At 36.5% G+C, this 26,283-nt stretch overlaps 3 protein-coding genes across 3 annotated transcripts in view; all 3 read left to right on the forward strand.

The window, feature by feature from the left end:
* Positions 1-817: 817 nt before the first annotated feature.
* LOC129354166 (zymogen granule membrane protein 16-like) lies at positions 818-2,474 on the forward strand. The gene is made up of 5 exons (XM_055023678.1): positions 818-924; positions 1,040-1,077; positions 1,165-1,217; positions 1,324-1,444; positions 1,908-2,474. Exons 3-5 carry the CDS (start codon positions 1,166-1,168, stop codon positions 2,224-2,226), a joined length of 492 nt encoding a protein of 163 aa, XP_054879653.1. The 5' UTR covers positions 818-924; positions 1,040-1,077; position 1,165; the 3' UTR covers positions 2,227-2,474.
* Positions 2,475-5,304: 2,830 nt separating this feature from the next.
* Positions 5,305-8,022, forward strand: LOC129354167 (zymogen granule membrane protein 16-like). Its single transcript, XM_055023679.1, has 5 exons — positions 5,305-5,387; positions 5,482-5,502; positions 5,576-5,628; positions 5,715-5,835; positions 7,235-8,022. Exons 3-5 carry the CDS (start codon positions 5,577-5,579, stop codon positions 7,545-7,547), a joined length of 486 nt encoding a protein of 161 aa, XP_054879654.1. The 5' UTR covers positions 5,305-5,387; positions 5,482-5,502; position 5,576; the 3' UTR covers positions 7,548-8,022.
* Positions 8,023-11,375: 3,353 nt separating this feature from the next.
* samd12 (sterile alpha motif domain containing 12) overlaps positions 11,376-26,283 on the forward strand; it is a 99,772-nt gene continuing 84,864 nt past the window's right edge. Inside the window, exon 1 of the mRNA XM_055023677.1 lies at positions 11,376-11,540. Coding sequence (XP_054879652.1) covers positions 11,480-11,540 — 61 coding nt within the window. The 5' untranslated portion in view covers positions 11,376-11,479. The remainder of the gene's footprint in view (positions 11,541-26,283) is intronic.

Genomic DNA, 26,283 nt, shown 5'->3' on the forward strand with positions numbered 1-26,283 from the left:
TTTATTTTATTTATATTGATGCTTTACACATGACGTTTCCAGAAACCTTTCCGCTCCGCCACGACAGACATCAAAACAACCTAAGCGCAATTTTAGTAAGACATTTTCAAATGTTATAAGTGAAATTATTTGCCAGTGGAGCTTTTAAATCAATGTTAAGGAATAATTTACTTAAAACAAGCTCCTATTTCTTCCTCACATAAGATAGTTTTGTCTCAAGTGCAATAAGATATGATTTTGAAGGGTGTTAAAAACGACTCCTTCCAGAATCTGGGACTGAGAATTTTTACCGTCAGTTGTGACCTTCAACCCTTTAGTCTCTTCTGGTTGACCTGTCCAGGCAACAGTTACCAAAAAAAAAAACATGTCGGTCAACTTGAAACAAATTTTGTTTAAAGATTGAGGTGCTGATTTTTTGCTACGACAGAAATAATAGTTCTTACTTTTCCTGAAAACTTGATACGCTTTAATGCAGTTCCTTAAAGTTTAAGTGAGATTATTCAAAGATGTGGCGCCTGATGACTGCAACAAATGAGAAAAAGATGAGATTTCCAGTCGCATCTCGCGCCACGAAGAAGAAAAACTCAAGTTGACACTAGAAACATTAGATTACCTCTTAATCCCACAGATCCAATCTGAAAGCACTAATTTGCTTTTTGTAACATTGCCAGTCAGAGTGACTGTGTTAGTGAGCGTACCATGCATACTTTCTTTGTGTTGAAAGGTGTGTCTTTTCAGGAAGACATTAGATTGAAGCGGTTCCCATCGGCCAATAAGAATCCGGAAAGCAGTCAGAGAAAATACCTAGAAAATGTGCTTGAAGTCATTCCACACTGGCATAAAGTCACTGTTAGTGTTGCTTAGCATGTGAGAGAAGAAAGGAAGAACCAGACACAGATTCTGAAACATTTACAACAAAACACTGTGAGTACCCCATTTTTTAAAATTGTGTTTATTATTATTATTATGATTAGTTAATGGCTGGATTTGTGTGGTAAACAATCTGCAGTGGTAACATGTTCAAACATTTCCTCCTCAGGTTTTCTTTGCTCCTCTTGCAAACCTTTGATCAGAAATGTAAGAAGTATTTCTGCTTCTCTGTGATTTAAATATTAATATGAACTGAATAAATCCCTGCTGAATCAGGATTAATTTATTTCACAGAATGCGTTTCATTGCTGTCTTTGCTGTCCTGACAGCCTGTGCCCTGGCTGATGGTAAGTAAACATCCAACTCAACAGTTTAGAAATGTGTTTATAGAACAGCCTCAGTTTTCTTGTGATGTTTCTGCTTTTGCTGATATTTTCACCGTTTTCCCTGCAGACTCTCACTATTCGTTCTCGTCGTCGGTGGGAGGCGGAGGAGGTTCGTCCTACAGCCTGGTGGGAGTCGGCAGAATCACCGCCGTGAGAGTGTGGGAGCTCTCCAGCAACTACATTTACGGGTGATTGTCCAAGATTAGATATCGATCATCATGATTTGGGATTTTTGTGTCAATGATTGAAACAACTTACTGTTACAGGAAATGTGTTTACCTGCCGTCATGGGAGGCTGTGATAACTGGCCTTAGCATTTGCGACAGGCTCTGCTTTCTGTAAGACACTATAGCAGAGATCCAGGGACACACACGAGGGTGATTGACAGCGCTAACACCCGCCTTCGTGCTCTGATTGGTTGTTTCTAGTTGGCACTGCGAGAAGACAGAAGAGCTTGATTTTTTTTCATAGATTTTCTGTCTCATATCAAACTGTCACAACGAACATGTAAAAAATGTTCTTTATATAAAAGTTACATACTGCAGCTTTGAGGAACATACTGCGAAAGTTGAAATTTAAGAAATTTAAGAAGAGACACCAAGTAGTTAGGTTATTATCTTCATAAATGTAATAAACTCCTGTCTCCCTCAGCTTCCAGTTCAAGTATGATTTTTCCGGCTGGACTCAGGTCGTCGGCTACATTTCCGGCCCAGCCAGCGAGTTGCAGCTGGACGACGATGAAAGAATCATCCAGATCTCCGGAAAGTACACGCACTACATCCAGTCGCTCATCTTTGTCACCAACAAAGGTCGCTCCCTGCAGGTCGGCCAGCCGGCAGGCCATTCCTTCAACATGTATTCGGCCCACCCGGACGCCGAGCTGCGCTTCCTGAGCGGCTGGGTCAGTGGGCCGCCCACTGCCCTGCAGGCCCACTGGGCCGTCCCAGACTCTGACTTAACTGATGATTAATGAGTAGTGATGGAGAAAAAGTGATGATTTCTTTTCAACATTTTAAAGCAGTTGTGTTTTTAAAAAATAAGTATCAAACTAAACATACATAAAACACCGTACTTTATTTCTTTTTTTTTTTCCAAAATATAAAGATAAATGTTTCTATTAAGCGATATGTATAATTTGGTAAAGGGAATATGGTATATTGTCTGTTTCTTAATTTTTGAGTGCTAAACATTCTTGAGTTGTTCTTTCTTTAAAGTAAAATAAATGAATAAAATGAATCGCTTCATATTTGTGCCTGCTTTATATTTTATACACGCAGATGAACTAACAAACATGGAGTCAGTATCACACTTTGCAGGGTATTTTTGACGTTTTTTGTGGCTTCGACAACAACTTATTGTGGCTGAAGAAGAAAAACGTTCCCTGAAAGTGGAAGAGGAAAGTAGAAAGAAAGATTAATATGTTAGCTCAGCTCCAGGTAGCTAAAAATGGTTATGAGCCAAAAATCAGGAAATGAAAATGTTCATTCATAACAGATCCGGATAAAATATCTTCATTTGCTCCATTATGAAGGATAAAAGCGGAAATTAAAATTCCAGCTTCAGTCTAATTGTCTAGTTATGACGGAGGAAGGCCATCATTTGAAGAAAACAAAAGGCATTTGTTTTTCCTGTAATGAGTGTTTTTTTAAATCCAGAAGCGGTACGTGCAGATTATGCGAGAGATTAAAAAGTGGGATTGCCAGTCAGTCTTCATATCACAGCAGGTTAAAAATAAACACCAGAAATGTTTGTCCACTTCCTCCATATCACCTGCCAAAAAAACAAACAAATGATTCATCACAGACCCAAACTCTGAGACAAGAAGGAAGCTTCATTAAGAAAAACAAAAAACTTTTTGTTATTAAAAACAAAAGCTAAATAAAACATGAACAGCTGAGAAAACAAAGAAATAAATTCACTTTTATTAGGAGCAAATCTGCAGATGCACAACAAACTATAAAAAACTGTTTATAATAAAAAGGCCAGGAGTCTGGTCTCTTTTTTGCATCAGCAACATTAAATCTAAAACACAAAAATACAGTCCAGAGGTTTGCAACATTTACAACCCATAGAGCCAATTTTCCCCTCAGATCAGCAAAATAAAAGTCATTTAGAGCCACAAATGTTAAAAGTACTTTTTGATCAAATATATAACTTCTTATTTTGTAACAAATATCTACTACAGAAACAAGATTTTTTTATTTTTGCGCGTTAAAATAAAGAAAATCTTTTGCATTGAGAGAGTGGACACATGTTCTTCAACGGGATGTTGATATTTACGTTAAATTATGTTATAAAAAACTGTTTCCAACATAATTACAAGATTAATTACAAATTACAAAACATTGCTGATACTTTTAGCATCATTCAATTGAATTGTTCTATGATCAAATTGAAAATCTTCTATTTGTTATTATTTCTGTTTCTAAAAGCCTGAGTTCATGATTTATCATTTTTAGCAACATTCATGTAAAATTGTTCCTCTGTTAACAACTTTTGTAAAATATAGAGCTTTGCACATTTACAGTTGTTTTAAATATAAAAAGCCTGGACAATTACAGGCTCTTGGGCGCCTCCTGCTGGTCAACTGGCTCTGATCAGATAAGCACATCAGGTTTGAAACTTAGATTTAAAACTATGAATCTAAGTTTCTAACATAGGCGTAAATCCCGGGGGGGTGAACGGGGTCCAGATCCCCTAATCTTGGAAAAGTCTAGAAAAAAAAATAAAAAATTGAAGAAACGTTTGCATTTAAATAATATAAATATGAAAAGACAAAAGAAACAAAAAAAAGAAATAAATCTGCCATTTATCTCAGAAAACAATCCCCCTACTACTGTTAGAACAGTGGTTCAGTCCAAATTGTGCTGCAAATGGTACAGGCTCATCTGAGCCGCTGCAGTGAGAAGCTAGCTGTTAGCTGTTAGCTAGCTCTGCATCACAAATAAAAAAAACCCCGGGAAGTAAATACTTAAAGCAAAATACATGTAACACATTTTATTTACTTCCACTGCTCAACAGAGTGAAACACATCAACAATAAAAATGAGACTGCAGTTTATTTTCTTACTTTGAGTCAGTTTTATTTCATTCGCAAAAATGCTACACTGCTTTCTTAGACTTAAGCTTTTTTGTCAAAGGTAGCAAACATCTCATTCATATTTAACTCTAACTTTTAGTTAATTGGAAGAGTTTGAGCGAGTGGACCCGGCTGTGTGTGGGAGCCGAGAACAGATAGAAAAACAGAAAGCTATGCTTTATTTTTCACTGACTTCAACATAGAGCCTTTAAAACCACAAAATAAAATCTGAATATTTCTCTCTATGAACCCTGGTGCTTTAAGTGTTAAATTACGATATTCATTTCTAGCTACCAGCTGGTTTTCTGTCACTCAGGACACCACAAAACTAAAAAAGGCTTAAAAATAAAGCAACTTAACAAGTTATGATTTAAATAGCCCATAACTGGGACGCATTACAATAAATTAACATTTAAGAGAAATTTTATTGAGAGCAGTTACTCATTGAGGCTTTCTTATATTTACAACCTTAATTTTTGTAAAGGTGCAGCAGAGATTAGATCAATGAGACTGAACAAAAGCAACAGTTTTACTTCTCAACAATTTGTTTAAAAGAATAAAACATGTTTGATGTTCATTACTAGTCATTTGTGGTCCTGCAGCTTGAATGTGGTTAGAAAACTTTCCAAACCAAAACTCGTGTTACATTTTCCTGTTCATGTTCCCCCCCAGTGATGAGATGAGATTTATGCTCTTAGTTTCTAAATTTACCAAACTTCAAAAAAAATAATGAATTCATTTTAAAATCATAAGAATAAGCTTTCATCAGAGTCTCAAGGAAATAAACCAGAGACTTATTTTTATGTCTTCCTGGATGTTTTCACATGAAAAACGTGTGATCGGCGCGCAGCTCCTCATTCCTGTCTCTCACCAGAGGGGCAGTGAGCCACTAGTTCACCTGTCAGCCAGCAGCCAATGACAGACATGAAGCATGTTAAAGCCACAGTGAAGTTATTCAGCCGTGTCCTGAGGAACATATAAAAAGCTGCCAGTCGCGTCAGGCTGAAGATAGTCGCTGAGGAAACAGCTGCTAAAAAAACCCTTTTTATTACTGTAAGTATTTGTTGAACTGAATAGATCTGCTGCATATCCAGAGTGTTTATGATAATTGCTGAGGAGGTTAAAGTGTTTCATATTTAATCTGCAGGTTCACCTTTGAATCTGACAGGTAAAGTTGATCCTCCTTCTATATTTCATAAACAAGGTGATGGATGTTGAACTTTTGTTCATTTGTTCCACAGAATGCGCCGCTTCGTCGTCTTGGCTTTGCTGGCAGCCTGCGTGTGGGCAGAGGGTCAGACCACAAACTGCTGCAGGATCCTTTAAACTACTAAGAATAAATCTCAATAGTTGTTCTGAAATGTTTATTTCGGTTTGCAGACTCCCACTATTCCTTCTCGCCGTCTGTGGGGTCAGGCAGCGGCTCCTCGTACAGCATAACCGGAGAGGGAAGAATCACGGCCATCCGGGTCTGGGAGGCCTGGGGGAACCACGTCTACGGGTAGAAACGCCAACGGCTTCGTCTACAGCTACAAAACTTTATTTTCTTTGTGAAATAGTACAACGAATCGATCATCACTTCATTTTCGTTTACATTTTTGGATTCAGAACGAAGAAAAACCTGCAACTTTTACACTTTTATCGATTACATGTATCGATTGAAGGAAATGTGTTGACGTTTTTAAGGAATCACCATTTTATTTTTATTTTGTAGGTTTTAAAAATAAAGTAAAATAAAAAAAAGTGCATGCTGCAAAAGAGAGGATGCAAACATTTACTTCTGTAGGATGTTTGTATTTGTGAAAAATGTTTTTTAAAAAGCAAATATTCAAACCTAATGGCAAGAAAAACACATCGAACAAAAATAATGCTACTACCATCTGATCTTTTTAAAATGCGTGTTTTTGTAAAAGTGCTAGGCAAAAAAAAACAAAAAAATCCAACAAATAAAAGTAAAAATAAAAAATGTAACATTTATTTCTAAAATAAATAATTTTACTTATTTGGCATTAACAAACATTAATAATCATTGTTACTATCCACATTTTGTTAGGAAATTTAAGCCACTGAATAATATGTCAATGTCAAATTTATTTATAAAGCATTTAAACCCAGGTTTAAAATTTCATAATCGATAAAACAATAGAATAAGTTGTTGAAAACAGAAAGAGAAGAAACAATAACACAAAAAATAAGAGTAATGATAATAAGTAAATAAAATAAACATAAAACATCACAACAGAAAAGTTACAGTACCAATGAAATGTCAATGAATGAAAATAAGTTTTAAGTATCAATTTAAAATAATCCAGACTTTGAGCAGATCTAATCTGATGAGATTATTTTTAAGAAAACAAAAACCTGATGTATGAAGTGTGACATTCATTTCCTTTTCCAGACAGTTCAAAATGTTCTAATAATTACATTTTATCATTTTTATTTATTCATTTGTTACGATTATTATTGTTATTGTTTTGGTTTTTGGAGGGCTACCCATTAAATCAATTGTTTTTTAAATATTTCTGATTTTCTATTCAAACTGAGTTTTTTTAAATGGAAAAAAAATCATCACCTTGTTTTATATCTTTGAAAACTTTCATATTTGATACATTTGGCTTTTTTGAATACATTAGAAAAAAAACTTCACACTTAAACAACATTTTTCACTATTTTTCTTTTTAGTTTTTTTTAAACTGAGAAAGTAAAAAACATTTTCCAAGTTGAGGAAAAAAGTAAAAGTCTCAGAATAAATAAAAAATGACACATGGTTCTTTTCAAAGTCCAAACCAGCAAACAATCACCAGAGATTTGTAAACGTTAAAAGTTTAGCTGTTTATTAGCCTCTTTATTAAAATCAAGTCGAAAGAAATGTGATTTTTTTCCCCTTTTCTTTCCCTCAGCATCCAGTTGTGCTACGGATCCATTTGGTCCCAGATCGCCGGATACACGTACAACCAACCGGTCGAGATCAAGCTGTTCGAAGATGAGAAGATCATCCAGGTCTCTGGGAAGTACGCCCACTACATCCAGTCCATGATCCTCGTCACCAACAAAGGCCGCTCCCTGCAGGTGGGCCAGCCTTCGGGTCAGTCCTTCAACATGTATCCGACCCACCAAGACGCCGAGCTGCGCTTCATCAGCGGCAATTACCATGGAGGCCTCAGCGCCTTCCAGGCCCACTGGGCCGTCCTGGACCAGGGTCAGGACTGGTGAATCAAATGGACCTCCATTGCACTCAGTTTCCTTTTTCTTTATTTGTCTGAAGAAAAATCTGATTGTGAATTTAATATATTTTACCTCTTCCAACACTAATTACATAGGTGTGGAATCATTTGCTAATTTAAGCCAATCTATGTTGTTTTTTTTGTTCTCTAATAAATTAGTGCTTATTTAACAATTATTGCTGTTCCTGTGTACTTTTGGTTTTAAAAAATTGCCAAGATGCAAATCAGGTTATTGCTATTTTTTGAAAGGGTGTGAATAAAACCTCTAAAAATGATGCATGCCATCATTTCTGTGATTTTTAAAAAAAATTCTTTTACTTAAATCAGCTAAAAAATGTCATTTTTTTTCTTGATTTCAACAAGAAAATGTATGCTATGTTATGTAAAAATCTGAATATGCAGGCCTGGTGCTTATCAGATGGAGTTTTGTTAATTCTGACAAATTGTCCCAGAACACGCCAGCAGGGGGCTCCAAAGAGCAATTAAACTTTTAAAACAATGTTTTTTCTCTGGTTTTTCTTCTCCTGATGAGATCAACATTTCCAAAAAATCTGTTTTTGTTGAATAATTTCAAATAGTTTTCACCAACGTGTTTATCTGTCATACAGGGTCACTGTAAATAGAACCAGGAGGAGTAAAATTATGCTTAAAAAAACTGAAATCTTACACATTTTCTAGTTTCAAAAGTTGAAAATTTGCTGGAAAAAAAATCAGGAATTTTGAGATTAAGCTCAGAAATGATCTAGAGGCAAAAACATAGAGTTTCAGAAGTAAAGAAATTCAGAAATTTCCATGATTTTTCTGGAAAATTACTGAAATTAATCTAAAAATTTTTAAAAACTTTTTTATTGCAAATTTTCTGATTTTGTCGTACATAATTTTTTTTCTTCTGGAGAACGACTTTTGTCCTTTGGTGGAAATTTATTTTACTTTATTCCCTTCCAATCTACCAGAGCCCTAACACACTGTCATAATACTGTCAGAATATTGTCTGTTTTTATTCACTTTTATTTATTTTTTAACAGATTTTCAACAGATTTATTCTATGTTTAGGGGAGATTGATTTAATCTTTTCCTTTTTAATCTCAAGGCACTTTACAAATAAGAGATACAATGTTTTTTTTTTTTTAGAAAGAAATAGATAAAGCATTGTAATAGAATAAAGTCACAAAGATCATCTAATTTAGCGCTTTGGATACAGTTTGTTTTTCCACTGGATTTCTGATGGTAAAAGGAGAAAACCTTCATGATCTGTGACAGATTTTATTACAATTGCCAACGTCAGAGTTAAATACCTGAGGTGCAAAATCAAACTGGATAAGGCTTTTAAGTTATTTATTGCCTCTTACATATTCGAGCATCTTATTTTTTTATGTGGAACTGACAGTGTGGGGGAATAAGATGAAACACCTGAACTGCAGCAAGACTGAGGGAAAAAACCACAAGCCAGGCTGAAGAGGAAAAGATGAATGCCGAGAAGGAGCAGCAGGAGTGGGAATCAGTCCAACAGTAGAAAAGTGATACTTCCTCATTCTGTCAGTCAGATTATCTTTTTATCTCAGCGTCAGGCGGCCTTTGTCCCAACCATGCACGGCTGCAGATGCAGACAGCGACAACAGACCTCATAAATACACATTTACTGTACGACTTGGTTTTGTTTTCCTGACGCTCACCTGTAATACCTGTACTGCCAGTCGCTCCTGGAACAACAGCCTGACCTGCTTCCCTTTGAGTTCATTTCAACTTGGTGGGATTGAGTTTCCAGAAATGACGTCTCCAAAGGAGACACATAAAGATTCTTGATTTGAATCAAAATCCACCGTACCTGGGTCAGTTATACAAAAACAGCATCGATTATCTAACAGGATTTCTTCATGTTTTCTTTCCTTTTGCAGATTGTGACAATAAGGATACAGATTTAGTGGAAATATGCACAGGAATGACATACAGTAGTTTTGTGGAATGTAATCACTGAGTCAGGTGTGTTGCTGAACCTGCTGCACCTCTTTCTGCAGGAATGTAGTTTATCACGTGTTGCTCTTTACTGTATGTTCCAGTTAATATGTCAGTTTCCACCAGATAAGATATGCGCTACTGATCCGTATGAAAACTCTTTCATTTAAATATCCAGAGACTTTAGTTTAAAAATACATCAAACTAAGTAAATGTGACGGCTCAGATTGTCGTTATGCCTAAATGCTCACTTCTAATTCTTTTATTTATTTTATTTTATTGTGTAGTCTAAATAAATGCGAGCTGCATGTGATCTCCTGTGTGAACCAAATTCACCTCGCTGCACCAAACTCATATGGAAATGGAACCATGGCACTCTGGAAATGAAGGGGGCGCTATTTCCTACATTATCCACAGACTCCCGTTTTTATTTTCTTTTGAAATCTGTGACATATCTTCATGTTTGGGAAGGAGTTTCACTCTCATCATTTATTTGAACTTGAGTCATTTATTTACGTCAGTGCAAATTCTGTTGCTTTCTGTGTACTTCTAAATAGTCGCATCTTTTCGGGCCTGATACTGCCTCTAGTGGCGTGGTGGTGGTAACACAACTAATCTAATTACATTGCTAGATCATAATATCACAAAGCCGTTGTTATTTATTATTAATTTTTTGTTCTCTTAAGGATGTAGAGCTCATTAAATGGCTAACCTGTTGAAACTGTGGCTAATTTTAAATACCTTGGGTCATTCCTGGACAGTCAGCTCAACTTTGCTGAAAACTCTGACTATATTTTGAAGAACTGTTCTCAGAGACTTCACCTTTTAAGACGACTTAGTGATCTTGGGGTCACCCAGCTAGAACAAGACAATGTTTTAACTTTTCACCTCCTCGGCTGGTTTGGTCACATGAGCTGCACATTATCAGATGAACTTTTAAGAATACTTTCAACAGCATGTAAAGCTGCATGTAAACCAAACCAAAAACAACTCTGCCTCAACTGTTTGCTGAAACAACATATCCTCAGGTAAGTCTAGTTAGCATAGCCACAGACGATGGCAGATAAGCAGTTTTGCTGTAATGTAATTGAACAGCGTACACGAGGATGATTGACAGCGATAAGACCCTCCCCCTGACGTAGATTGGTTGTTTTTGCACACAGCAATAGTGCCTCAGGGAGGTTTTTTTTTCATAGATAATCTGTGTCATACCTTCATGACATGGTGACACATAAACATATATAATTTAAAAGTTATTAATGATCGTCATTATTCATAACAGGATAATATAAACTGTAAAACTCGCCATCATATGATTATCTCTATCCACCTTTTTTAAATAAATTTTTAAAGAAGCTCCTGGCTTCTTCCAGCCTCTGACATTCCGGCCTACATTTCCCAGAGTGCTTTGCGAGGCAGCAGCTGTGCGCTCCAGCAGCTTGCCCGCAGCAAACTGATGATAACACGCCGAACAAGGTGCAATGAAAGCGCGCTGAGTTGTTGTGTTTCTCTTTCTGCTCTCGGCTGACGGAAACCATGTTCGGCTCTCCGGAGTGACGCGATGGCGGTGGAAGGTGAGGCCGCTGCATTTGTTTGTCTCGCGCTGTCAGTTTTGTTTTCTCGGGGTTAATTGGTTCCAGCTGAAGGTTCTCAGCCTCCAGCCCGGGCGGCTCAGCCGGGGTGATCTGTGGGTTTTTGTCCACGCGGAGCAGTGAGCGCGCAGCCTCCGTGTCCCTGCTGGGGGAACAGGTCTCTACCTGCCGCTGCGCGTGTTTTCTGGAGGAAGAGCAGCGGAAACGGAGAGCTTTCAGTCCCCCCTCCTCTCCTCTCCTCTCCTCTCCTCTGTTGTGATGCAACAGAGAGCGAGTCCAGTCTGTCTGAACCTCGTCATTTGGGGCAGCAGGTGTTCTGACATGTGGACCTAGAGTCAGCCTAGATCGACACCTTGGTTATTTAAGGTCCATCGGGATGCTCGGTCAGTCTCCTCACCTTATCGGAGGCATCTTGTGGATCCAGAATCCAATGAGAGGTACGTTAGTGATGCAGACATGAGGGTAAAGGCTGGTTCTCCTGCATCCAAAATCAGCTTGTCTCTGATCGTGTTGAGCGACATGACCTTTAAAGGTCCCTTCCCCTTTTAGTTTTCCTTTAAATAGTAATTTGCATGCATGCAATGTTTTCCCCATGTTAAAAATCGAAGCCATGATGTGGGAGATTTTACATTATGCACGAAAAAAGCTGCAGTTTTCTTTGAATGACAAAAAGTATTCATGCACTGACAGCTTCAAGGTTTTATGATTTAATGAGGCTCTTTGATGTGTAAATTGTGAGACTTAGTAATTGATTATTGTTAATTGGAGTACACATTCAAAAAAGGCAAATTGCAGAGAAAAAAACCCCATTCAGAGCAGTAATTATATACACTTTAGTTTTAATATGATAATCTTCTCTGTATATAAACATGTTTTAGCCCAAACTCCTCAACTGGCTTTGTTTAAACCTCACTGAGTCAATACTTTGCATCTCTGGTTTTTAATATAAGGTTTTTATTTTGCAGTATATCTCCATCTGAAGTCGAGGTTTTGAAATATTTACCCATTTTTCCTCAGAAAACAGCTCAGGGTCTCGAGGTTGGACTTAGAATTTCATCATGATATTTTGTAGTTCTGCTTTGCTACTAATAAAAGTGACAATAAGAATCATTTAACCATTTATGGCATAACATTCATATCGCAAGAACCACAAATACTTTTCATCCAAAGGGATGGCGTTCTGGACTTGGACTAGGCCATTCTAACACATTAATTGTCCCAGTTCCAAGTGGCCAACATGGCGTTGCTGCAAACAAAACAAGAAACAAATTATTTTGATAAACTTCAGAAATTACTACAAACATAAAAATTCCTACTACAGTCAGGTCCATGAATGCAAACCTCAGCGTTATAGTGCAATGTTTGTCTCCTGAGTGGTCATTAGTGCTGACATGATTAATCGGATTAATAGTTAACTAATATAATGATCAATTGTTAACTGCAATATACCAACAGTTAAGCTAAAACTGTACAAAAAATATACATTTTCTTTGTCTGTAAACATGTTTTATCTTTTCCCAGCTCCTGTTTACTAAAGGAATGTTACATTATGGCATTTTAGGCAATAAAATGTTTATTTTTTAATTGATTTACTTGTTTAAGTTAATCTGTAGAATGTGTTGTTTTATCTGATTGTCAGAATAGTTGATAAATTAATTGATAACTAAAATTATTGTGTGTTGCAGCCCTGGCAGTGATTTTAGCTTGCAGAATTCTTCATCAAAACTTAAACGTAAAACTTACAACAATATTTGTTTTACTATCTCATCCGAATGCAAATGTTAAGCTTTGCATGGCTTTTATCTGCCAGACAGGAGAAACACTGTCTGCAGTATTAACACCACAAAGGTAAAATCTGTACACTTCAATTGTTCTGAGTTTATGTTTTACATAATAATGTAATTCAACATGTTTTCCAGGTTAAAATGAAAAATTTTTGAAGGTTTTTGCTGATAATTGCGTTTGAAAGAGACAAACAATATTTTAACATCAAACTCAGGACAGGGAATAAAATCAAAGTGAAAATCTGATGCAACATGAGCTGGATTTGGTAATAACTGGAAATAATCTGACTGCAGGTCACAAGAAGAAGCTGGTAAAATAATAAACCCAAAGTGTTAAATTCATGGTTCTTTTGAGCTGCTGCTCTTATGCAAACAAAGAATAAAATACGGCGACAATTACATTTGTGTCTGCAGGTCATCTCGGTACCTTCAGTGACTCACCACCTTGTGTCGTTGTGAGACGTGATTTATGAGCAATATTTCTCCTCAGTGACACTTCAGTAACATCACTTCAGTAACATCACATCTGAGAGCACAAACTGATTTTTTTTTATAACTCTGGAGACATGAAGCGCTGAAACAGTTTCTCATTCAGTGATCCAGATGAAAAGCTCTTTGTTTTAGCAAACTGAAAAATGCTGCTAGCGTCATTATCGAGCATTTTCTCCTTTAGATTTAGCTTTTCTGTCAATAATTTATAAAATCTCCTTCACAGAAACGGATAAATGACTCCGAAAGCACATTATGAACCTCATGTAGGTCACATAAGAACCCAGAAGGTGTAAAACACTTCAGGCCTCGGTGAAGGTCAGAGTTCATGATTAGAAAATAACATGATCCCCAAGTCTATAGGAAAATATTATACTAGAGTAGTTTTCTGGGAAAAAAGATTTTGGAGAGGCTTAGTCAAAGTCTGTACTTAAATCCTATTGAGAAGTTATATTAGGGCTGAAAGATACGGCTGAAAAATATATCAATATAAACCAAAAATCAAAGGTTGATGGGCAAAAGCCTTTCTTTTCTGCCTGCATCTCCCAGAATGCAGTGCGATTCTGGATATGTTGAATATCCCATCAGGCGTATCATTTATTGATATTGATCATGTGTGTTTGATGATATGATTGATTTATTGTCCGAGCTCAGACCGTACCTTAAGTGGGCTGTTAATGCTCAAACTTGTCAACATGGCTGAATTAAAACAGTTCTGCATAAAAAAGTTACACAGAATTGCATAACTTTCATATTTATGCAAATAAATATGAAAGTCTATGCAAATAAACTTTCATATGCAAATGAAAGTTTGCATATGAAACTTTCATTTGCATATGAAATGTGCCATGTGCTGATGTGTAAAAGCCAGTTGATGTCCGTCTGGCTCGGTGGGGGGAGTTGTTGTCCATGCCTGGTTGCGATATTTGCTCTGAATGTTCAGCTACAAGCAGTGTTTCTGGAGGTTGATGGTTTCGGGTCAGGATGCGACTGTGGGCCACAAACCACCAGCAGGGGGTCTGAGGTTGGACCTTAGTGGGTCAAGTGAGCTCTGGGGAGAAGAAAGCCTGGCTTATCACCTTAATTTGCCTGGATTAGCCATGGATTAGCTTGACTCTTTGCTTATTTATCTTACCAACATACGAGTCACAAATCCCTTCTGGTTTTATGTAGTGTGATGTGAACTTAAATTTTATCTCTGAATGTTGTGATTTCATTGTTATAAAGCTAAAAGTGATAAGAAAATCTAGTTATTGCTACTTTTTGGGTAACTAGAGCTGTTGGCACACAAGTACTGCTATTTAAAAGCCAACCTGTTTGTAATCTGTAGGACATAAAAAAGTGAGATATGTGTCACTGAACTGCACACAGTAACTTAGCTTCATCATGTTTTCAAACTTATTGACAAAACAATGGAAAAATCAGGAAAATTAGCAAAAACGACAATACAGACTGCTTTTTAACACAATTGGAATTGTGACAATGGTAAATTAAAATTCTTTTGATAAGTTAATCTATCACAATAAATGATAAACGATACCATAAATACCCACCACTGGATGGAAAAGAGATTGCTGAGGGCTAAATCAGTAGCTGAACAAGATTTTCCTGCGTTTTTTGGAAGAAATTGGAAATATTTAACATTCTTTATGATAGCAGACGTACAACAAAATTAGATCCCATGATTCTCATCAACAGAACTTTATAACAATTATTCAAAATCAACAGACTTACATTTACGCTCTTTATCAACCTGTTATTTTATTTTCTCGGATGAAGTGAGATTCCTTTGGGAAACTCGCATCGCTTACTGCTTGAGTAAGAAAAAAGGTTTTACCTTCAAATTAAAAGCTAACTTATCAAAATAAAAGCATCAAATTGAGGTTTGTGCACAAAATCAACACTTTATGCATCTTTTATTAATAAATCTCATCCAAACTAATTGGAAATAGGCCCATCAGGAAAAGAAATTACTTGGATAAATTATAATGTTGTTTTAAACAGCATAATAATGCAACTACACCCTAAAAAAATTAATATGATTTGATTTCTAATGAACATTTAACATTGGAACTGGAAGATATTTCAAATATACAGAAACAACAACAAAACAATTTGTTTTGACGTCTCTGTGAACAAATTTGGCAAAACGTTCGACTGAAAACTTTTGTCTTCAGTTTTTGATAGAAAGAGATAAACAAATATATCATGCAAATGTAAATTACTGAGCATGTTTTAATTTGTCATCCATTTCATTGAATTAGTTTGACGGACTTTGCTGAAAATGTCTAAAAATGTGTCCCACATGTTGTAAACTTTAGAGATATGCTCTGGAAATCCAGGATTTGAAGCGTCATAGTTCCCTTTCTGTTGGATCTTCAGGTATTTGAGTTTCTTTAGAAACCTGCAGATTAGTGGCATTTATATTTAACCTGGTGTTTCGCAGAGCGCAGTAGACAAAACCCTCGCACTTTGTGCTTAGATTTGCTCTTTCTTTCTTCCTGACAGAAGAACAATTTCCTTTGGGTGGAACAAAGCGGAACAAGAACATCACTATTTTAAGAAGTGATGTTTTGAGGAGGAAAAAAAAGAAAACAAAAGGCGCTCCGCTCTCCTGCATCACTGTTTTCCATCTGTGCTGCACTAATAACCTGTGCAAAGCAGAATATGGGTCGTCTACTGAATCATTTACAACCTGAGATGACAAAAAGCTGTGTGAGGAAGCAGAGGTCTAGGAAGACCTGCTCCCTGTGTGGGCTGGAAAATGTGTGCATTGCTTTTCTCTGCTTTGCAGCCAGTCAGCAGATTATTTGAATTTCACTGCGGAGGTTTAATCAGAGTCGGAAGTGATGTGAAAGTTGATCATATCTGCTGCTGCGCTACACAGTAGTCACATTACGCCCAAACTGGAATTTGCTTCTATTTAGCTTCAAAGCTAAAACGATTAATCGTTATTAATCAGCTAATTTAGCAATCAAATAATCGTTAACTGGAGGGTACAAAAAGGATATTATTTCAAAAGACACTCAGGACTATAATTATGTCAACATTGTACAGAAAATGCATATTTTGCATCTAAGATTTAAAAAAATTTAACTATGTTTTGCTTAAAGTGGCGTAGTTTTCTTCTTCACCTGTTCAAATTCTGTAAGAAAAGAAATAAACTCTTAAACATATTTCCCTTGCCAATTATTTATCAATGAATAAAAAAAATACATTATAGTCCTACACTATGTCAAGCAGAAAGAGCTGAACATAGTTATTGTTGAAAGTATTTTTTATTGCTAAATTATTGCAATAAAATATTTATTTTTTGATTTTATAAAGGAATTCAATTGTTTATTTCCATTTTTAAATATATTTATAATATTGTAAGAAAAGATCTTAAATGAAAAACCTGCAGAATGTGATGTTTTTTCTGTCCGATGACTAAAATAATTAATAGTTGCTTCCAGTTTTATAGCTGGACAAATAATAAATGCTCCAAAAATAACCAGGTATTGTGCAGAAAACGAGTGGAAAATATAAATAATGAGGAATAACTCTGGAGATTTGCTCTGTTTTACCTGCACAGACGTCTCCTCTAGGCGTCATTTTATTTTCGATTCATCTGAACAGATTGTGTTAAATAATTCAACCTTAAGTTTCTGCGCAGGTCGAAGATCTTTCCCAAAATAGCTGACAAAGTCGTAACCTAGTGGCCGAAGTTAAATTTAGCCGTGCCAGACTGACGCTGAGCTGACGCGTTTCACTGAGACGACAGTGGAAAAATAAGCGGCTGGTGAAGGAAACTGGACCTGGTTCTGAGGAAGGGACCAAAGACGGTCCAGTTTAATTACTTTATTTAAGAAAATTAGGCTAATTGGACCTCTTTGATGCAAACATAATCTCATGATTATTTGTTTTTGGTGACTTCTTGCTGTTTTTTTTTGTTGTCATTTTCACCAATATCTTTTCTGATCTTCAACTATTAAAAATAACATTTTAATTCTAATCAAAGTCAAGTTGAAATAGGACTTTTTATTCTTTCATACATTTTGTATTTTTCCTCACAAACTTCAGTTTTTGTTATTGTGACTGAAGATTTGAAAGGTTTTATTTTCCCCCTTAAAGTTTCTATAATCTGAAAAGTGTGGTGCATATTTAGTGATACTTTTAAACAAAATGAAAATCAGCCCTCAGTATAAATCTGTCATTTTGGTAAAATGTTGGTAAAACTCAGCATTTTACCAACTATTTTTTGTTTAGTTTCTACTGCAAATATCTCAGCCCTTTGAAATAAGACAAAACCTGATTCACAAGTAACTTTTCAGCAAGATACAGGATCTTATTTTGAGTAAATGTTTCCTTAATTTTTATGAAAAACTTCTAGTTTAACTGGCAGATTATTAAACTATTAAACAATAAACTTAAATCTTTTAAGTTTATTGATCAGCCAGCGGAACTACTAGTTTTTCATTAACTTAAGTAATTATTCACGTAAAACAAGCTGCTATATCTTCATGAAAAGTTATTTTTAATTCAGTTTTGACTTATTTCAAGTGAACTAAAATGTTTGACTAGAATCAAAAAAATAGTTTCCAAGATTTTTCTGTCAAGTCTGTTGTGTTTATAGTTCAGTTATTTGGATCTCATATTTCTGATTTATTCAGTAAATGATGGTTTATTGTCTTTTTGAGTAAGAACGATGTGTGGAGTGAGTAACATCCAACCGTGATGAAGACACATGTGTCTTTGCCGTGATCAGAGTCGAGTCTGGATGTCATTTCCAGTCAGCAGTGTTTACCCCCCTGGCGGAAGTTGTTCCCTTCGATTTGTCAGTCTCGCCTCGCTGAGACGTCCTGGCCTGCTCAGCCGTTCAGAAAATGCATATCGGTCTCCATGATGGAGGCGCAGGGACAGATTTAGTAGAATGAGCATGTTTGTTTGAACCACCGATGAAGGATTACACCTGGCTGGGATTAATCCACAGCCGCGCCGACAGCGGGTCGTCATGCCGATCTAATTCAAGGGAAATGGGATTAAGATGAGGAACGTGTCATCGGAGGGAGGCGTTGTGTAATCATTCACCTTCAGGGGAACCTACAGCCATCTTTCAAATTCTGCACTGTAGCTGCTGCTGCCTGCTTTCCCGAAAGGAAATATCATGTGCAAATATCTGTCCATCTTGTAGCGGATATGCAGGAGTAAGACTTTCCTTTTTTCTATCCATCTGAGAGCGGTTCAGTCATTACCATTAAACTGGATCTGTCTCTGGCCAGAGGGCTTCTGCTGCCTCAGCTTGCGTCACTTTCTCAGACTGTTTGCTCACTTGGAAGAAATCCAGGAGAAGGAAAAAGCAACAAGGTCGACTCAGAGCTGCTGAGGATCCTCTCTATGCTGGTTTATTTTTGAGTCATCAGAAATGGCAGCAATAGCTTTGAGTTGTTATTTTCTGTGTGTTTCATCAGTTCATTGACGATTAAAGAGATTTATTTGTGCAATGCTTTGTTTATGTCTGACCACCACATTATAATGAAGCCTGGATTTTAACCACACCGTTAAAATCCGTTGTCCTGTTGATGATTAGGCCTGATGGAACAATCAATAAATCAATTAATCACATTGTAAATTAAAACAAGCTTGATTTCTATTTGCATGATTGCTTTTTTTGTGTTTCTCTTTCTGCCAAAAACTGGACGACAGAAAGCTTCACTGGTGTCAATTATCTCCATTTTTGTTGTTCTGTTTATTTTCCCTGGGTATTTAAAATGTCTTATATACTCATTAGGAATCATGATTTTCTTTGGTTTGCAGAGACTTTATTATCCATCTTTGTTGTCCTTTTGGTTGAGTTTTTAAATGTCTATTCAAAATTAAAACTTGAGAATGTGTTGCATTTTTATGCCATTAGCATTATTTGAAAATCATCTCCATAATATTATCGTTTAGCACAATAACTATTGGGATAGATTAGTTAATGATGAGAGTCTTATTGACGACCCATTCGGTGTCGAGCTTCAGGTGTCGGAGTGACGGCCTCTTTGGACACTTTGGACAAAATTAAAGTCAAAGTTCATGAGGGTTAAATTCATGTTTAACCCTCATGAATTCTTCATTCCTTCCCACAAGTTACAAATAACTTGGAAAACATTCAAAATGGTCGCCAACCTTTTTAGCAAATGAACTTGCAAGACTAAAGAAAACCAAGAGCTGCATATTAAAGTTCATGACAACACAAGTTAGTAAAGAAATTAGCAAATCCATTAGCAAAGACGTTTTTTCACTCTGACTTCAACTTCTCATATTTTGCACCAAAATTACCTCCATATACGTTGGTATTCAACTTTTCAAAATGTTAAATGGTTTTATTTTCTCTAGCTGGGTTTCCATTACAAATGTGCACAAAATATTTTTTCTACTACTGTTGAAAAAAACGACAATTTCTCATTTGTGGTGTTCCCATAAATTAAAATCACACATGAATAAGTGTGAATAAGCCACTAACTTTGATAAGTCATGTACTTTTGCACCATAAACGCCTCAATATGAGTCGCTATTTAACGTCCCAAAGTGTTGAAGGGCTTAATTTTCACTTTGTTCTGCAACATCTGACCCCTGTGACGCATTTTAATGCAAAATGAAAACAGCTGACAGCATGGGTCCTTGTCTGGAGAGGGCAGAGCAGAATGTACTGCATCCTATAGCTTTATTGACCTTTTGTGTAATATATGAGGAGCAGGGAAATGAAACCTGTGGGAGAGGCCAGATTTTTGCTGAATGTTCCAGTCAGTCGTTTTTTATTTCACCCCTGTTAAAGCTCATCCCCTCAAAAACACAACTTTTGTTGTGTTTTTGTTTTTTTTCCCCCCTGAATATTTGGCTCCCTGCTGTGCCAAGAGCAGAAAGTTGGCGGTGCGTCAGCTCTGCTCCCTGATGACCAAGCAGCTCGCTGCCTCCCGTTCTGCTGACTGATTGAAGCTGCAGATATGACACAGTTTGTGTGCCGCTGATTACACATCGGGCACAGATGGATGGAGCCGGTGTCAGGTGAAGATGGCCGCTTTTGGCACGGCCGGGACGTCGATTCATCTGACATCTGCTCCGGGAGAAATGGATGGACACTTTAGACCCATTAACAAAGCGGTGATGCAAAAATGTTCATTCATTTCTGTTTCAGTGTGACAACTAAAAATGTAAGGAGAGGGGTAGGAATGAGCGATGGAAATTTGGCCTACGATAGAGAGCTGTAGTCGACTGGCTAACTGCGATAATGATTGTTGATAACGTAACCATGTGGCTTCCTGTTTGCTTCGTTAAAAAGGCAGCTGCAAAAACATAAATTATCTGGTTTAACCTCCCACGGCCTTGGAGTGACACTCAGCAGGAGCGCGGCAGATGTCACGGTCAGACATGGGGTGAAAGTGCAGGCGGGATCCGTTTGTCCCCCGCCAGGACGGCTCCTTGAGTCCAATGAACCATGTCTCTTGACTCTCGCTTGATGCTCAGGAGGAGCGCGGCAGATGTCACGGTCAGACAGCCAGGGAGCGCTGTGGGGCCGGATGATGATCTTTCTGACACCACAAAAAGAAAACCTCTTAAAAAGAAGCACTCAGTAATCTGTTTTACCACCTTAACATACTGACATAAAAATGTCATGTTTCTAAGTTATATTTCTTTAAGTGTACAAAACTGTAAGTCTATTAATTTAGCACAAAACTACATTTTTAAAATAAACTCTGAATAAATGACCATGTTTCATGAAACATGGTCATTTATTTCAATTTGTATCATTTTTGTTTCTTATTTTTCCATTTTATATCTTTAAACTTCATTACCTGTGAACTAAAGAGATTGGACTTCATCTCACATTCATCTGGACCCAGATGCTGTCAGATCAGGGGGGTTGAACATATTTTTTGAATCCTGGTTCATGCTATAGAAATGTGTCTGGGATTTAGCAGCAGAAACATTGAGCATCTAAAGTTTGAAGCAGCACAAAATGAAAACAGTGAAATCAGAAACTTCCCTTTTTGCCTGGATTAGTAACTTTCCTGCTGCTCAAATGGAGGATCTTTGTCTCCTTTATAAAATACTAATAGCTTTTATTCAGGTCTAAATTAAGACGATCTATTTTTGTAATCCTTTGACTGTTTCCCTTTGAAGCACTAACAGCTTTATGCTGCAGATGCACGCTTCACTGCGAGCCAAAAGAACAACAGCCCTTTTCACTTTGAACTGGGTCATCGCTTCACTTTTCCTACCAACTCTTCCTCAGACATTTTCCAGCCTTTCTAGCTTCACATTCAACTCTTTTCTTTTCATCTAATGTCGTTTTTTTCTTTTCTGTTCCCCGTGCCCTTTTTATTCCTTATCCTCCCTCAGTCTCCGCTCTGCAGAGATTGAAAGGGAAGAACATCTGCGACTGCATGACACAGAACCAACCAATCAAAGCTGATCGAGCTCCGGAGTTACAAGCGACGCAGCGTGAAAAAGTTTGTTAGAATGGATCTCATAACTCGGTTCTTGGCTTTAGTTTGAAAATTAAACATCCTCAGTCAGACTGTTTATAGGCATTACTGTAGTTTTTAAAGCCTTAAAATGTCTTAAGTTTTATCAAGTGATGAATATTTAATTTTGTTTATAGTCGCCTTCCTAGAATAATGACCGGGTCCAAAACTAATTTCGGCACCAGAAAAGAAAATCATAATTTTAGAAGGGTGACATTACATGTTGTTTTTTTTTTTTTCTTTTTTCTTGCAGGAATTTTCTGTCAGGCAAAAGTTTGAGTCACCTACAGATATAATCCCTGCATTCTGTGACTTGAGGTGGTTGCGGCTACCGCTAGCTAGCTGCTAATATTAGCTCGTCAGCTAGCTTTTGTGCGTCCATCAGGGCTAAAGTGTTTTTTCCATTTGTTCATTTCTGATGCGATGCTGCGTTCATCCTTTGCTAAAAAGTTACATTTCAGCTCTTAAATTTAACTTTTTAAGCTCTTAAAAGGTTTTACGGTTCCTGCTAGTTTTACCAACACATTTTAGATCTTAAAGCAGCCGTATTATGTTTTCCATTTTGTAGCTTGATAAAGTAACTATTATAACTTCAATTACTAAAAATAATCAGATATGAATTCAAATAAATTTTACTTCCTAATTCAATGCCTTCAAATTGGGCCTTTGTCCCTTTGAAAATTCCAGCTCTTTCTGAAACTGCCTTCAGGATGTCATCACAACATGGCTTCTCTATTAAACCTTTAACAAAGTTTTTGCACCGAGAAGCAGCTCCTACAACGAGCTCTGCAGATGTGCAGTTCCACCATGTGCTTGCTAATTGTTGCTGGCTAGTCTGAAGGAGCTGAGTGGGGGAAGGATGCACTGAAACAAAGCGTTGGAACAAACGTTCAAGGTAATTCCAGTGGAATTGGTTCTCTAAAACTAGCTTATTTCACAAACCACATTTTTTAAATGTATGTTTTTGATCCTTTTTGATAAAGTTTTTAACAAAATTTATATTTTCTATTTTGAAATTTTCCTTCCAACTCCGAATTTAGACCTGAATTGATGCGCAGCAGCCGCTACATTCATATCAAAGACTTGATTCAAGCTCAGTTCAATATTTATGCTTTGTTGCTCCCACTTTGTAAATCAAACTCTAATCATTTGCATAAAGTAGTTTGAACCTCTGATTTAAGTAACTAATTGGACACAAGTGTTGAAGCTGAACTCTGTTTAATTTGATGACTATATGAGTGGTGACCCACTGAATGAGAGTCACATTAGAGCACTCCACCTCCAAATTGCAGAGGCGGATCATGAATTTTAATGTTGCACAAAAAGCTTTGAACAGCAGCGATGGGAAAGAGAAAACTGTCCTACTTTCTTCTGCATTTTAAAGCTTTTTCTGGGTTGAGTTACAGAACAATATGCTTTTTGTCTTAAAGAGAAAGATCACGGATCTGCAATCTTTATTACCTGAAGAACAATTTTTCTCTCAATTCAAACAAAAACTTGTTAGAGGTGTAAATGTCACAACTTTTTGAAAAAAAAAAACACATTTAGATAAAATCTGCTTTTGCAAATGAGTAGTAGCTCGGTAAACACAACACTGCAGAGAGAGAATAGATGTTTTTTCCCCCTTTGGGAAAAAACAGAAACTCCAACTTAATGACAAGAAAAACAGATCTAAACAAACCTGATACTTTGAGGAAATTCAATTGAAATATTGAACGAAAAAAATTAAAAACTTAAAAAATTTTTGTTTTTGTATCTATTTTTAAAACATTAACTGGTTCTTTTTATTTTTTAGGCAAAGTTATCAGAGCAACTCTGGAAACTTTAGACACTTAGTGATGCTTTTTTTGTCATGTTGCTCAGAAACTATTCTTGTCTTTTTCTTTCTTTCTTTTATTTTAAAATATTTCTAGGTAGATTCTTCCATCTTTTTAAATCAATGAAGACTTGGTTCCTACTCTTAGGACAGAGTGTTGGGGCTCCTTCATAAAAATAGAAAAAATTAATTATTAGAATAAAGTCAGAATATTACCAGGAAAAAGTCATAAAAATATGACTTTATTCTTGAAATATTCAACTTTATTCTCGCATTACTACAAATCTGTTTTGTACAACTTTATTCTTATTTTGACTTAATTCTCAAAATATTATAACTTTATTCTTGAAATATTTTGACTATCATATTATAACGTTATTTTCATATTGATTATATAAATACATACTCATATAATCAATGTTTTTTCTCAAAATATTGACTATTTTATTGTATTCTTGTATTATTTCAACTTTATTCTCATATTATTTTCTCCAACATGGAGATGTTGTAATGTCTTATTTTTCTCAGTGTGTCCTGATAATCCATCATGCTCTCTGAACGTCACGTTTCTTCTGAAAAACCTTTAAAACTTTTTATTTCCTGTAAGTGAGTTCAGATCTTCTGCTCATCTGCTGACTTTGATCCTCTGATCAAACTGGGGCAGAATTAGTGCTGCATACATTTTCTGTGGTGAAGTTGTGAATAACCAGATCCCGTCTCTGCGGGTGTGTGCAGATTTGTTTGTTTTAAGACGTGGAGACGGAAAACAGATGGAGGAACCTCGGCGGTTCAATCAACACGTTCGCGCCGCAGCTGATCAGCTCACTGTTTCTCTTTTTCTCCGCCCAGCTGTGAGACGGAAACCGGTTTCCAAATCCGCGCTGAATATTTTGGAAGATGTGCAGCTGTGCAGGACTCAGCTGTCAGTCGCTGCTCATCCATCTCCTTAAATCCCAGAGTGTTTAACACGCACAGTTGCTCGCCTTAGTTTCCTCTCTTGGCTTTTCTTCTGAGTCAGAACTCATTTCGGTTCCCTGAGATTTTATTCTGGTAAGAGAGAGAGAGAGCACTTTGAACCTGACTTCACTTTTGATTAAGGATCTTCTTCTGGTTTCACTTTGAACCAGTTCCTGCTGTGTAAAGCTGGAAGCGTCCAGGAGGATTGGAGGCTGCAATCTCCCGTTGCCCTGGTTCTGTTGTCTCCTTTCATCTGGGTTTGGACCCATTAAGCAGCCAGAGTTCACAGGGAAAGTTCACTGCGTGTGAAGTTCTGACTTCGTCCTGAAATCCAGGAATATTTACTCAAATTTCCATCCATCCATCCATCCACCCACCCACCCACCTACACACACACACACACACACACACACACCACACACACACACACACACACACACAACACACACACACACACACACCACACACACACACACACACACCACACACACATATATAAAGTTTTGTGTACATCGTATTAGAAGGCAACATAAAACATTTTGTTAGTTATAATAAATGCTTTAGACTTTGCTTAAAAACATCTTTACGGGTAAAAAAGCTGAATTTGTTTCCCCCAGAATCTTCATCCTCATCGTCCTCATCATCAGCTCAGTGATTTCTTCTCTCTGAGCCAGACTCTTCGCCACATTAACTGGATAAAACCCACTGTAACACCTGCTTTCATTCGACTTTTTACTGCAGTGGGAAAGTTTTTAATCAGTATTTAGTCACGCGTCGGAGAACTCTGTAATTGTGGAGGTAATAATGGGATTAGGCTGCAGGTCGCTGGATGAGACGAAAACATTTGGCTGCTCATTTTCACTGCCGATCCCGAAAAGCTGTTCAGCTGGTCGGTTTTCCTTTGAAACGGGGTTTAAATTAATGATTAAAACGCTTATTAATGGGTTTTTTTTTCTAAAACTCAGATAAAAATGTATCACTATAAATATTAAAAAGCCTTTTGTGTCTAATTAAGCCAATTTGACAGCCAATAATTTAGATATCTGCCAATAAATTGATAGTTTTGATCAGTCTAGGAGTCATTTTTTAAAGACTTGCCTATAATTTAATAATATCCAATAATTTAAGCACTTATAAACTCATAAAACTGAGCTATATTGTAGTCAGATATTTTTAACAGTAATTGATTAATTGAACTGAATTAAGAATCACATGAGACATTGAATGAAACTTTTATTACTAAATTGCTCCAAACTGTAAAAAGAAAGAAAAATAAAAGTTTTATGTTCTGTTATCACTGCTTCACTTGTTATATTTAAATTATTTTGAGGTAATTATTACATTTTTGCTCAAACACTTACTTTTTTAGCATTATGTTTCATTATTACTCAATGTTGGGCTAAAATATTTTCATTTTGTTTCATAGTAGAATAATTAATTATTCTGACTGCTAGAATTTCATTGTGTTTGTCAGAAATACAACCTGTGGAGGAGAAATGCCTTTGTGGAAACTGTTATTTAGTTCATCAATCTGAATTTAAATCTTTGCGATTCATGTCCAGTATATGTGGGGTCTGCAGAGATGTTCCCTCTTCCTGTACAAATGAAAATAAATGATTAATAAATAAAACCGAAACACATATGG

Source organism: Poeciliopsis prolifica, unplaced genomic scaffold (genome assembly GCF_027474105.1).
Source record: "Poeciliopsis prolifica strain line A6 unplaced genomic scaffold, Auburn_PproV2 SCAFFOLD105, whole genome shotgun sequence".
NCBI lineage: Eukaryota > Metazoa > Chordata > Actinopteri > Cyprinodontiformes > Poeciliidae > Poeciliopsis > Poeciliopsis prolifica.

Bases quoted from the DNA above. Each gene is read 5' to 3' on its own strand.
- LOC129354166 (XM_055023678.1), top strand. From the start codon at position 1,166: ATGCGTTTCATTGCTGTCTTTGCTGTCCTGACAGCCTGTGCCCTGGCT. The intron at 1,218-1,323 runs GTAAGTAAACAT...TTTTCCCTGCAG, and splicing joins AGCCTGTGCCCTGGCTGATG to ACTCTCACTATTCGTTCTCG. The intron at 1,445-1,907 runs GTGATTGTCCAA...TGTCTCCCTCAG, and splicing joins TCCAGCAACTACATTTACGG to CTTCCAGTTCAAGTATGATT.
- LOC129354167 (XM_055023679.1), top strand. From the start codon at position 5,577: ATGCGCCGCTTCGTCGTCTTGGCTTTGCTGGCAGCCTGCGTGTGGGCA. The intron at 5,629-5,714 runs GTCAGACCACAA...TTCGGTTTGCAG, and splicing joins AGCCTGCGTGTGGGCAGAGG to ACTCCCACTATTCCTTCTCG. The intron at 5,836-7,234 runs GTAGAAACGCCA...TCTTTCCCTCAG, and splicing joins TGGGGGAACCACGTCTACGG to CATCCAGTTGTGCTACGGAT.